Below are 12,676 nucleotides of genomic sequence, written 5' to 3'. Positions count from 1 at the left end.
TTCCATAGGGTTAGATCACACATGACATTTATGACATCATCAACTTGCGACAGGCATTTCCCCTGTTGAGTGAAAGATTAGCTATTTCTAGAAGAAATAAAATAATTAAGGTGTTTTTAATTTTACATTGTAGTTATAGAGGACAATTATAATGTATTAAGGCATATTTGTCGTATTAGTCAGGGATCACTTTAAAGAGTGTGACCTCACTGTGAACCGACTGTTAAAACAAGAAAGACCTCCAGCTTCTCTGTGAGGCGTCGGGAGCACTTCAATCACTTCCTGAAGGTCAAGAAGAGACAGACTGATCCACCGATTACTTCCTGGGGTCAGGATGGCATATGTGCAATGTAATGGGTGTAACGATATAGTAACTGAATCGAAAAATGGATTTTAATTTGATCTATTATATCGATATGCAAAAACATATATTGTACCGTTTTGGCTTTGTATCGTATTGCTATCGTTTTACAATGCAGATGATCGGTATCGAATCGTTTTGCAGTGCAAATAATTTATTGTATGGAAACTAAGTATTTGTGCCTTGTATTTAGCAATTTTAAGAAGGAAAATGTAAAAGAGGGGTTTAATTACTTTTCCATTCCATATAGCTACTACTCTTGGTCTATCGATAAATGTGTGTAATCTCTGTGTTCATGTCAAGGTGCGGGAGCGGGTCCATATGTGCTGAAATATAATGTCCATGTATTTGCTAGAGAATCACAATGTTTACTTATTTATATCCATAATAATATAATAATATAGTTTTTCCTTAAAAATATGCACTATTGCCACGTTTCACACAGATTTAATTTCTTTGCTACAGTAAATAGTTACTATATCGATTTTAAATCGAATCGTATCCTATCACCACGAATTAACCAATATTGTCCGTGTATCGTATGGTCAACCATGTATCGTGATGCGTATCGTATCATTGTTAAAATGTATCGTTACACCCAAGCCCCCAGAACGGCTTGTACATTTTGAAGCCGTCGATGAAAAAGCCGTCGATGAAAAATACATGCACGAGCAAAAAGAGCGTGCTGCTAGGGTCTGCCATGGGGTTCAATGGACGTCGTTCGACGTTTGGGACGTAATTATGTCTCGACGTAACACACGTTGTTACATCCATGTGCCAATTTCCCCCACAATGCACCTGGTTTCTGCTTTTTCCGGGTGCGTCAAAACGCCACGGAGCACTTGCATTGAAATGAAAAGCTGGGTGCGGGGCTATCCGTTCTCTATAATATATATATATATATATATATATATACATATATATATACTCTATGGTTACACCCCTAGTGCAGTGCAGTGGTTTGCGTGTACAGTATGTGTACATAATGCCTGTGAATCTAGCCCGGCTCTCCTGCACGGGAGGGAACACTAACTGGTTAATGGTGCATTTATATAGCACCTTTATCCAAGGCGCTTTACAGAGGTTGTGCAGTATATATACACACATTCATACACAGATGGCGGAGGAAACCATGGCAAGGCACCAACCTGCTCATCGGGAGCGACTAGGGGTTCAGAGTCTTGCTAAATGATGACACTTTGACAGTAACTCTGGGGGAGCCCGGGATCGAACTGGGAACGTTTCGGTTGCCAAGCGGCCACTCTACCGCTGAACCACTGCCACCCCCACTAAAACACATGCATTGGAGCGAGCGTGTGTGTGTGTGTGTGTGTGTGTGTGTGTGTGTGTGTGTGTGTGTGTGTGTGTGTGTGTGTGTTGTACAAAGGATAGAGAGACGCAGAGAGAGAGAGGGAGATTGTAAGTGTAAGTGATTTAGGGACAGAGAGAAACGAGAGTGTGGATGCCAATTAACCCAATGATGTTGTTACCACCGTGAGAATCGTGGAGTTTATGGTCTTATTTGTATTCATCATCTTTCACATCTCACCGGAGGACATACAGTGTTACCCTGACACTACTGCATCACTGCTTCAACACACACACACACACACACACACACACACACACACACACACACACACACACACACACACACACACACACACACACACACACACACACACACACACACACACACACACACACACACACACACACACACACACACAGGTTTGCAATTACTACTTTGTGGGGACATTACACATAGTCTACTATATTTGTGGGGACATTCCATTCATTTTTAACCCTAACCCTTAACCTAACCCCTAAACACCTTGTGGGACACTAAAAGTTGTCCCCACAAGGTTTTTTTCTCCGATTGTACTATCTTTGTGGGGACATGAGGTCCCCACAAAGTAGTAATTCCCTGTCCACACACACACACACACACACACACACACACACACACACACACACACACACACACACACACACACACACACACACACACACACACACACACACACACACACACACACACAGTAGGCCAGTTACAGTATGTGGAATTGCTCATCGTCATTCCCACCTAGTAACGTAAAGTACACAGTAAGAGAACAGCATCAGATCCTGTATGCCTCAGTCTCTCTTCACAATGAACTGTCGCTCAAATAATTGAAAGTTGAAAGAGGGAGCAAACAAACTAAGCGATCTTTCAGTTTCCATGGAAACGTGTGTGTGTGTGTGTGTGTGTGTGTGTGTGTGTGTGTGTGTGTGTGTGTGTGTGTGTGTGTGTGTGTGTGTGTGTGTGTGTGTGTGTGCGTGCGTGCGTATTTTCAAGATTTGCATTGTTACCGTACATTCCATAATAAGTACACACAAGTAAAAATCCCTGGCTTTCGGGTCTTGGAATTTCTTTTTCATGGTTTGATCTGTGTGTTGCTGCAGACAAACAAACAAACAAAAAACCCCAGCCCAGTTCAGTGTGTTGTTGAACAACTAAGACAGCTGTATTGTATTGCAGCCAGTCGCCTTCTAAGGGCTACAATGTTTAAGTGCTACAAATGTTATGTTATCCGGTTATTATTACAATAAACCCAAGGGTTTTCTTCCTCATTATTGCACGGCTTGTTTGAATTAGAGATGTTACCGATCAATCGGCAATGGATCGGATCGGGCCGATCAAAGCGTGATCGGCGATAATCTGTGGTTTAGATCAAAAGGTAAATTCACCGATCGGATCGGATCGGTGCATCCGATCAACCAGCCGTTCAGTATGCCCACTTGAGGCCATTTTGGGGTATTGATTTCCACAGTGCTGAAGGAATAATTAGTTACTGCTATGATAATAAATACATAGTAATGCTGGTAAATAACTATAAGGCAAATATATAAATGAATTCATGAGTGAATGAATGAATTAAAGTTAAAACATTAACATTTAGAAAATATAAATAATAACTTGATCGGATCGGTGATTGATCGGTATCGGGTGATCAAACTTTTGTGATCGGTGCTCGCTGATCGGTTCCAAAAAACCTGATCGGACCATCCCTAGTTTGAATGCTTGATTCTGATTGGTCAATCGCTGAAATCGCTGTTATTTCTGGATAACAGACCGCTCCGCTTGATAACAGACTGATGCTCAGAGCACCTGCTGCAGTGTGCTGCACTGAGGCTGCACTGCGTGAATCTTGTGCTGTAACAAACACACAGCGACATTTAGAACTAAACGTTGCTCCCAAGAATGTTTTTGAAAACATTTGAAGCGAGAAATAGACAATGCAGTAACAAAATACGGATTCTATTTGATCAACACTTCCTTGTTTGCGTCGAGGCGGTGTTGTGCTCTGCGGGCGGCCAGTGCAATACTTTCACTACTGTAAGCAAGGAAATAATGTTGTGTCAATGTTGGGTCAATCAACGGATTAATTTATTTTGTAAGTAAATATGCTCCGCGTCGGTGGCATATCAACCTGTCGGGCTCCTATCGCTCGATAATGACCGCTGCACAGCTACTTAACCACTTAAACCCCAGCATCCATATTCTGGAAAATAGCAGATCTACAAGCTCATAGCGTGCCACATTGCAACGCGTTGTGAACTTGTAGATCGGCTGTTTTCAAACATTTGGAATGAAAAATGGAGTGGTCACGATGAATTACACATAGCTTATTTACATGGTTAAGACTGAGATCTTTATAGAATAAAGGTTCTTTTTGGTACAAAAAATGGTTCATCTATGGCTTCACTCTGAAGAACCAGCTTTGGTTCCAGTTGGCACCTTCATTTTTCTGTGTTGGAGTCGAGACGCATATGAGTTTGCTTTGGCAATGTAAACGTATGTTTTCTCAGGCAAATAAAGCTCCTTTGAATTGAATTGAGTTTACTACATTACAACTACAGGATATTTAATTTAATTTCAACATTTTTAAAGCCTTTATAATTTTCCCAAGACGTCATGTAGTCTACACTCACAAAATACGGACTGTCCCAAAAGCGGCACTACTTTACCGGTGTGGGGTTTACTATTTGCTTGTTCATTCATCAATCCAAAATCAATTTATTCCATTTATCACATGCGTCAACCACATAACCAATTATTAAATCACTGTTTTGAACAACAGTGACCGATGGTAACTGCAGACAAAATCATAAAACTGTTCTAACCATCAATATCCCCATATTGGGACTCTTTGGGATTGGGATATATCATTGTTGTCAGGCAGAAACCGTGTATCTCCACATTTCAACTTTTTATGTTGCACAAAAGTAGCTATTTTAATTGGGCTTTTTCAAAATAATTAGGAAAAAGCACCCTTTGGGGTTCTGTCTCCTTCCTGTATTTGGCCCCGAATTTATAAAATAAATGAAATATGAAATATAAAACCTACCTCTTTGTACATCTATTGTGTTGTCCTGTATGAACAGCATAGCAACAAAAATTCAATCCAATATAGTTTGTTAAATTATTTATGTTGTCACTGCCGGGGCACATGGTATGCTGTTATACCTCTTTTGGTTACTCATCCGTTCTGTGATCCGTCTCCATTGCAGTGATGGGATGGCAGGAGAGGACAGGACATAATTCGATGGGTAACCAAATTAAGGCAGTGAAACACTTTTTGGGATTGGGGTCAATTGGTGTGCTGGTGTGCTGGCAGACCCCTGGCTTGGCCATTTCAATGTACATTTACAAATAAAAGTACAGTGCAGTGTAGAAATACTCTGTTACAAGTAACAGAGTAACCTACCTCTTTGTACATCTATTGTGTTATCCTACATTTAAAGCTATACTGTGTAAGTTGCTCAACTAGTGGTCAGTAGCTCTATAGCAAACCTCGGTCGCGTCCGCGTCTTTTGGCCGTTTTTCGCCGCGGACACCCCCGCGTCTGCCTCCACCTCGCCGAGATCTATCTTTAGAGGGGTCCCTGGTTCCTGTGCGTTCAGGCATTCCGGAGAAACAGACTCCTTCACCCATGCTTTACCGTTCACCCGAGTATAGAGACACACGGGAGACTACAAATATGGCCGCTCTAGCGACCCCACTTCAAGATGCGCTGTGCTTGGCCGGCAGTGTATAACCCTCGCTGTGATTGGCCGGTAGTGTATGATGACGCCATTTTGCCGCGAAATTCTCCCCCCCTCACGGCTCATAGAAAACATATAAAGAGAAGGCTTTTGAAGCTGAAAATAACGGAGTGGGTGTTCTAAAACTTTAGCGATTTAACAGTTAGGACAATTTTAAGATTTGTTTTATAAAAAATCAAACCTCGGTTCGAAGTGGAGCGGTGAATCTGTGTGTGTGTGTGTGTGTGTGTGTGTGTGTGTGTGTGTGTGTGTGTGTTTTGTGCCTGCACAACAGCGCCCCTCCTTTAACTTGTGTGGCCACTCAAGGTATTGCCAGGCTACAGACATACCCAGCCAGCCAGCCAGCCAGCCACATAGCCAGCCAGCCAGCCAGCCACAGACATACCTGTCTATTGGGAGCGCTTTCACTGCTCCAAAAAAGTTACATGGTATAACTTTAACTTTAGCCACTGCTCGACAGCGGCAATATATTCTTTAATATTCCTGAGTACCATCTGGCCCAACATATCACACACACAACACATTGTCATAGCACTTGTGTTCAGCGCCTGACAGGGTGTCAGAGCTAATAAACACATCCATGCAGCATGCGTGGTTGTGAATTTATGTTTAACACAAAATGTGACACCAGAAAAAATATGAACTGAAGTCATGACGAACAGAAGGTGACAAGTTTTGTTTCCTGATGTTTACTGTCCTGTGTGTTTCCTGCATAAATAGCTATATGTAAATAACGTTTTCATCCACGGCTAATGTTTCTTTATTACAGTAGTACCTTAAATTTTAAGGTACGCAAATATTTCCCCCTAAGATACTGTACAGTATGTGACGAGGAAAACATGAGAAAATATCAATTTTTTCCATTAGGACAGATTGATAATAACTTGATATTTAACCACTTGAACCCCAGCATCACTATTTGGGGGGAGGAGGGGGGACATTCTCCAAAAATAGCCAATCTACAAGCTCACAACGTGTTGCAACACAACATACATGAGGTGAGATAAGCGATATTATCGTGATAAAAAACACTCACGTTAATCGTATCGTCGAGTTTTAATGTATCGTGAAATCGTCCTCCGTCATGCACCGGGATCAATTCACCTTTTATTTGCTTATTTTTTTTTCACTCTACAATCTACAAGCTCACAAGCTTGTAGATCTGCTATTTTTGGGGAAATGTTCCGCCCCAGGATAATGGCTTTTGATTATCACGATAATATCGTAAATCGCGATTTCTTTTGTCACAATAATCGTGATATGAAATGTTCATATCCTCCCATCACTACTGAGGGCAGCCTCCTCCTACCTGCAAGGAGGAGACACAGTGCAGGCAGAGGGCCAGCATCAGCAGGGCCAGCAGGAGGGAGGCGGCGTTGCGGACGTCCCCCAGTGACTCCACCAGAGGGATGCTGCCCACCTGCCAGTCGTAGCACAGCACCACGGGGCACAGCAGCAGCCAGGCGTTGAACCACGGCAGGTAGCAGTACGTCAGGAACCTGCAACAAACAGGGTTATCAGAGTTAACTAAAACCAGTTCAATAACAAAAACTAGAACTAGAACAGAAAAAAAACATTTTAGTTAACTGAGAAAAGAAGAAAAGCAGAATTGTGTGCTAAAACTAACTAAAATCATAGAGAAAATGTCCTTCCTTTTAGTCTTTGACAGTATTGTATAGAGTAAGTTATTATTTGTGCAAGCTTTTAGGAAAAACACACACGCGCACGCACACACACACACACACACACACACACACACACACACACACACACACACACACACACACACACACACACACACACACACACACACACACACACACACACACACACACACACACACACACACACACACTTCTCTCGCTCGTGCTCGTTCATGCACGCCCTCGCGGGCTGCAAAAGCTGGATTGTGGTCATCTTTGTGAAATACCGGCCGTCGTTTACTCGCGGAGCGATTGTGTCTGCGTCTCCACCGCGGTGCGATCGCCGCTGATCCAAGCGAGAACGCCCGTGTTAACCGCCTCCCGTCTTAAAGGCGCTTAAATGGGTTGATAGAGGAACACAGTGAACTATAATAATCCTGACGAGAGGAGGGAGGGAGGGAGAGGTTGAAGGTTCACCTGAAGACAGTTGTATATTGATTGAGTGCCACACTCCAACATGACATTAACAGCCCAGGAACATGAGCGTATATGTCATTACACACAATGTACTGACTGCTGAAAGCTTTGCTGCACAGGAATTTAATTATAACCCTCCCGCCTCTCTCTCTCCTCTCTTCTGTCTGGGCCATTATGACTGCTAATCAATATAGCGCTTAACCACTTAAACCCCCAGCATTTGTGTTTTGGGAAAAACCTCAGCAGAAGATAGCCGACCTACAAGCTTACAACGCGCCACGAACGCGGCGCGTTGTAAGCTTGTAGGTCAGCTATTATCGTCGAAGATATCTAATGCAGGGCGAAAACAGAAAATACACTAGTATAGAGCCCTTAGGGACTACGCTGTGGGTGGTTTCTGTGTACTTTACTGTATAGGTGACAAAGACGATGAACAATTCTACGTAACTGGCCTACTGTGTGTGTGTGTGTGTGTGTGTGTGTGTGTGTGTGTGTGTGTGTGTGTGTGTGTGTGTGTGTGTGTGTGTGTGTGTGTGTGTGTGTGCGTGTGTGTGTGTGTGTGTGTGTGCGCGTATAATTGAAGCAGTGATGCACTAGTGTCAGGGGTAGCACTATATGTCCTCCAGTGAGGTGTGAAAGATGATGAATACAAATAAGACAATACACTCCATGTTGCTCACGGTGGTAACGACATCATTGGGTTGATTGGCTTCGGTGTGAAAAAGACTTTTCTCCCAGAAGGTATGGGAGTTTTCTGTCGTTGGTCATGTTTTCAAACTCACTTTGAAAATGGGGCGTGTGTAATCTGTGGGAAGTATGTGTCTCTGATGTCTTGGTGCAGTGGGCAGGTGGTTAGAATGTTGGAAGTATGTGTCTCTGATGTCTTGGTACAGTGGGCAGGTGGTTAGAAAGTGTAGCTCTGTTTCCACCACATTTTGTATGCAGTGGGTGCATAGTCTTTCTTCCCTTGGGAGTGAGGTCTGTTTATGGCGGCCTTTCTCTATTTGCTAAATAGCATTTCATTTTGTTTGGGTTTTGCGTTGTCTCTTTCCAGTATGTAGTAGGAAGCTTTCTTTTTGTTTTCTTATAATCTGGTTTAGTCCAATGGCTTTTCCATCTGGCAGCTGTTTGAGTCTCTCTCTGTCTCTGTCTCTCTCTCTCTCTCCCCCTCCCTACCTCCCTCCCTCCCTCCCTCCCTCTCTCTGTGAAGTATTGATCAGCCCATCATGTGGTATCAATCTGCAGCTATTATTAGATACACACCGGGGTCAGGCAGAGGAACACACATTCTGCTTGAATGAACTGAATAGAGTGAGAAAAACACAAGAGCAAGAAAATGGTCAGCGGAGAGAGAGAGAGAGAGTGTGAGAGAGAGAGAGAGAGAGAGAGAGAGAGAGAGAGAGAGAGAGAGAGAGAGAGAGAGAGAGAGAGAGAGAGAGAGAGAGAGAGAGAGAGGTGTAGAGCTGGGCAATTCACCAACAATACATCAAAATCTATACTTAGATCCAATAACCGACTTAATCTTGCTCAAATGGATGGTTGGGTGATTATTGTCCTTCCAAGGACCCCTAAATAATCCCTAGATAATTGTGTTGTACACTTGTATTCAATGACAAAATGAAATCATTAAATCAACCATCCATCCACTCTGTGTCTCAGAGGAGGACTGTGGACTGTTCAGAAACCTGCCCACCAGTGACATCAACGGTAGGCTGGTTTTTGTCATGCAAATTTTCCAGGTAGAGAAAGGCTGTAATTTCTATTAGCTTGGAATCCACATTGATGCCATTGGGAGGACAGGTTTCTTTACTGTTCATATAGTCCACCAATGAGACACCTAGAGCAGGGGTCTTCAACAGGGGGTCCGGGACCCCTAGGGGTTCATCAGAGTTACTACAGGGGGTCCTCCAAATCTTTGTGTGCTTGTAGATCGGCTATTTTCAGCAAAGCGGTTTTGTAGAGGGAATAAGTACAGAGTAGTCTAACCTAACGCGGACATTCTATGCTGCCCGGCAGATCTCGACGGGTCCTCCGACGTCTCGAAATGACGCGGAGGGAGACATGACTCCTGCTGCAGCGATTTTATAAAAAGCCTAAACAAAACAGTCCACATGAACAATACTGATAACGGCTCCTCTCTTCTGTCTGAGCCATCTGAACGACTTCATTTATTTTATATACAATTAAAATGTCATGAACCAGCACAGTTATAGGTTATTGACATGAATTCAAAATACACTGATGATTGCTGCAGTCAAACGATTAAACTATACGGAATCTATGAAAAGGCTGTGTGGGCCCCTGCTTCATCTCGCTCAACTAAGGGGTCCTTGGCCTGAAAACGTTGAAGACCCCGACCTAGAGTAGTACCATCTTATAATGAGCATTAGTGAAACAACAATATGACGATAAGCTTGAAAATGGTGAAATGCTTATTTAAGCTGAGGGATTAAAAGAAATTTCTTTTCATTGTAGTATGCCTTCCGGACGCACACACACACACACACACACACACACACACACACACACACACACACACACACACACACACACACACACACACACACACACACACACACACACACACACACACACACACACACAGTAAATTAACCAGTAAGACTCCCTAATCGGGAGATAAGCGACCGTAGGTCACTTATCTCCACAAATAGGGCAAAAATGTGTTTTGCCAAAATCTTCCTGATCCATGTTGATGACATGAGTGTAGACATACTGTGTAGTGATTTTCGTGATTTTAGGGCAAAATCTGTAGGAGCAGTGTCCAAAAATGTGTTTTTAAAAATCGGCCTGGAGGTGGCGCTATATGGGAGAGATTCATGTTGATGGGATGAGTGTAGACATACTGTGTACCGATTTGCGTGATTTTAGGGCAAAAATTGTAGGAGCAGTGTCCAAAAATGTTTTTTGCAAGAATCGGCCTCATGGTGGCGCTAGAAGAGGGCCATGTGAGAAATGAGGGGTGGGGTCTCCGCGCCGGCAAGGCGGACAAATAGGTACCGGCCCCGGCTGTCCCGGTCGCTCCTAGCCGGAGTTACGGCATTTTATGTGAGCTGCAGTGTAGGGGGTCCTCCACTGGGGGCGCCACCACTTTTGCATCCGTTCTGGAGCACCAGGAGTGGGTGGTCCCCGGGAATTCCCCGTGAGCAGCCCCGTTGGGGTGGTCATTTGGTCAGTTTAGCACATTTGGTCATTTTTTACATCTGGGGGTCCCCCAGGGACCTGGGGGTCCCTGGAGCTCCGGGGGTCCTTGGAGGTTGTAGTTTGGCAGGTAAGGAACGTGTGTGCAAAATTTGCCATGGATGGGGGCAACGGTTGCGGAGATATGAGCAGGGCAAGAGTGTGACGTGTGAGGTGTGACAGACAGACTGACGGACTTACACTTTGTGCAGGGTTTATCTGGGGGTCCCCCAGGGACCTGGGGGTCCCTGGAGCTCCGGGGGTCCTTGGAGGTTGTAGTTTGGCAGGTAAGGAACGTGTGTGCAAAATTTGCCATGGATCGGGGCAACGGTTGCGGAGATATGAGCAGGGCAAGAGTGTGACGTGTGAGGTGTGACAGACAGACTGACGGACTGACACTTTGTGCAGGGTTTGATAGTAAATGCGACCTACGGTCGCAACTAACCCTTATAAAAAAATAAAAAACAGATAATTCACAAACTGTTGCAATGAGTTATTAATGACCTGTTAAATGTTTAATAGCCATTTAATGATGTAAACCTAGCCCTTAATAAATAGTTAATAGATCGTTCACAAACTGTTAGTTAATGCATTTTTAATGATTTGTTTAATGTTTGTTAATAGCTGTAACACCAGCCGTGTGGTGAGGAAGGCCTCGTTCCCCTCAGGTGACTGGGGAAGTGTGGCACGCGGCCCAGTATCCTAGAGCACTGGTTCTCAGGTCGGGACCCCCAGGGGGGTCGCCCCTAAATGATTATGGGGGTCCCCAGATGATCAACTTAATGGGCAACGTTGATTTCACTCTCAACAGTAAACAAACCAACATCAATTTTAAGTGTATAGAGGGTATCTGCACATTTCTAAAAGGACAATTTAAGGACTTTTTAATACCTCTAAAATGACAAATTAAACATTGGCCAAATTGCCAAATATTAGAGGCAGAAAATGTGAAAATAGCCGATCTACAGTACATGCTCACAATGCCTCACACAAATTAGTTTGTGTGTCTCCCTGTCCCCCTGTCCCGTACAAATAGCTGCAATGCAGGCCTGGGACATCAAGTGGTGGGGTGCCATGGCATTGGTCCGAAGGTTCATTAGTCCGAATTTGTTAAGAATACTATGCCTAACTCTAACCCTAACCCTAACTAAATTCGGACTAATGAACCTTCGGACTAATGAACCTTCGGACTTATGGGCAGTCCCCAGTGGTGGAATTATGTCTCATTAGTACAACGGTGTGTGGCCAGATTTTTTAACTACAAAAACAGGAACAGCGGATTTGGCAACAATGGTTGTGTCAGCAAAGGCCGCAGAGTGCGCAGACTTATCAAAGACGGCAGCCAATCCCCAGAGCTATTTAAGGAGAGTTGCGTCACCTCCGTTAACTTCATCGGGCGAGGTCTTCTACACAGTTGGCGAATAGTGACAAAGCACTGAACCGAAAGTTTACGGAATGCATTGGAGGTGTTTTACACAATGTCGAGATACATGAACCACATGACTGGCGCCGTTTTCTGCCCCCGGGTTAGCATAACTCTCCAATAGATGGCTCTGGCCATCCCAACCATGGCCTGTTTCAGAGGCTGCCACTTGGGAAATGGCTTTGAAGCCACAGGACCACTTCGGAATAGCCAGCTCACCAAAGCGCATCAGGTCTATGAACGAGCAGGCCAGAAATAAAAAGGAAAAATCGCAAATTTAAAAAAGGTGCCTGTCTGTCTTCCAGTGTGTAGAAGCAGCCTGTGACACACACAAAATCCCACATATCCCCTTCTGGCCTCCTCACACAACTACCTCATATCTAACACATACCACACATAACTCTCTGTTAAAACATTTTCTGTAAATTAATGCTCCACTTCATCATACAAGAGTGTCACAAAAGTAGTGAGAATAGCAGATCTACA

General features: G+C 43.9%; 1 protein-coding gene across 1 annotated transcript in view; it reads right to left on the bottom strand.

The window, feature by feature from the left end:
• The window catches only part of tmtc1 (transmembrane O-mannosyltransferase targeting cadherins 1), a 117,491-nt gene that overhangs the window by 31,536 nt on the left and 73,279 nt on the right, over nt 1-12,676 (bottom strand). Inside the window, exon 7 of the mRNA XM_080754675.1 lies at nt 6,759-6,948. Coding sequence (XP_080610801.1) covers nt 6,759-6,948 — 190 coding nt within the window. The remainder of the gene's footprint in view (nt 1-6,758; nt 6,949-12,676) is intronic.

Source organism: Nannobrachium achirus, assembly GCF_963921795.1.
Source record: "Nannobrachium achirus genome assembly, chromosome: 23".
Taxonomy (NCBI): Eukaryota; Metazoa; Chordata; class Actinopteri; order Myctophiformes; family Myctophidae; genus Nannobrachium; species Nannobrachium achirus.
The sequence above is the reverse complement of the archived record's forward strand: the minus strand, read 5'-3'. Positions and strand labels throughout refer to the sequence as shown.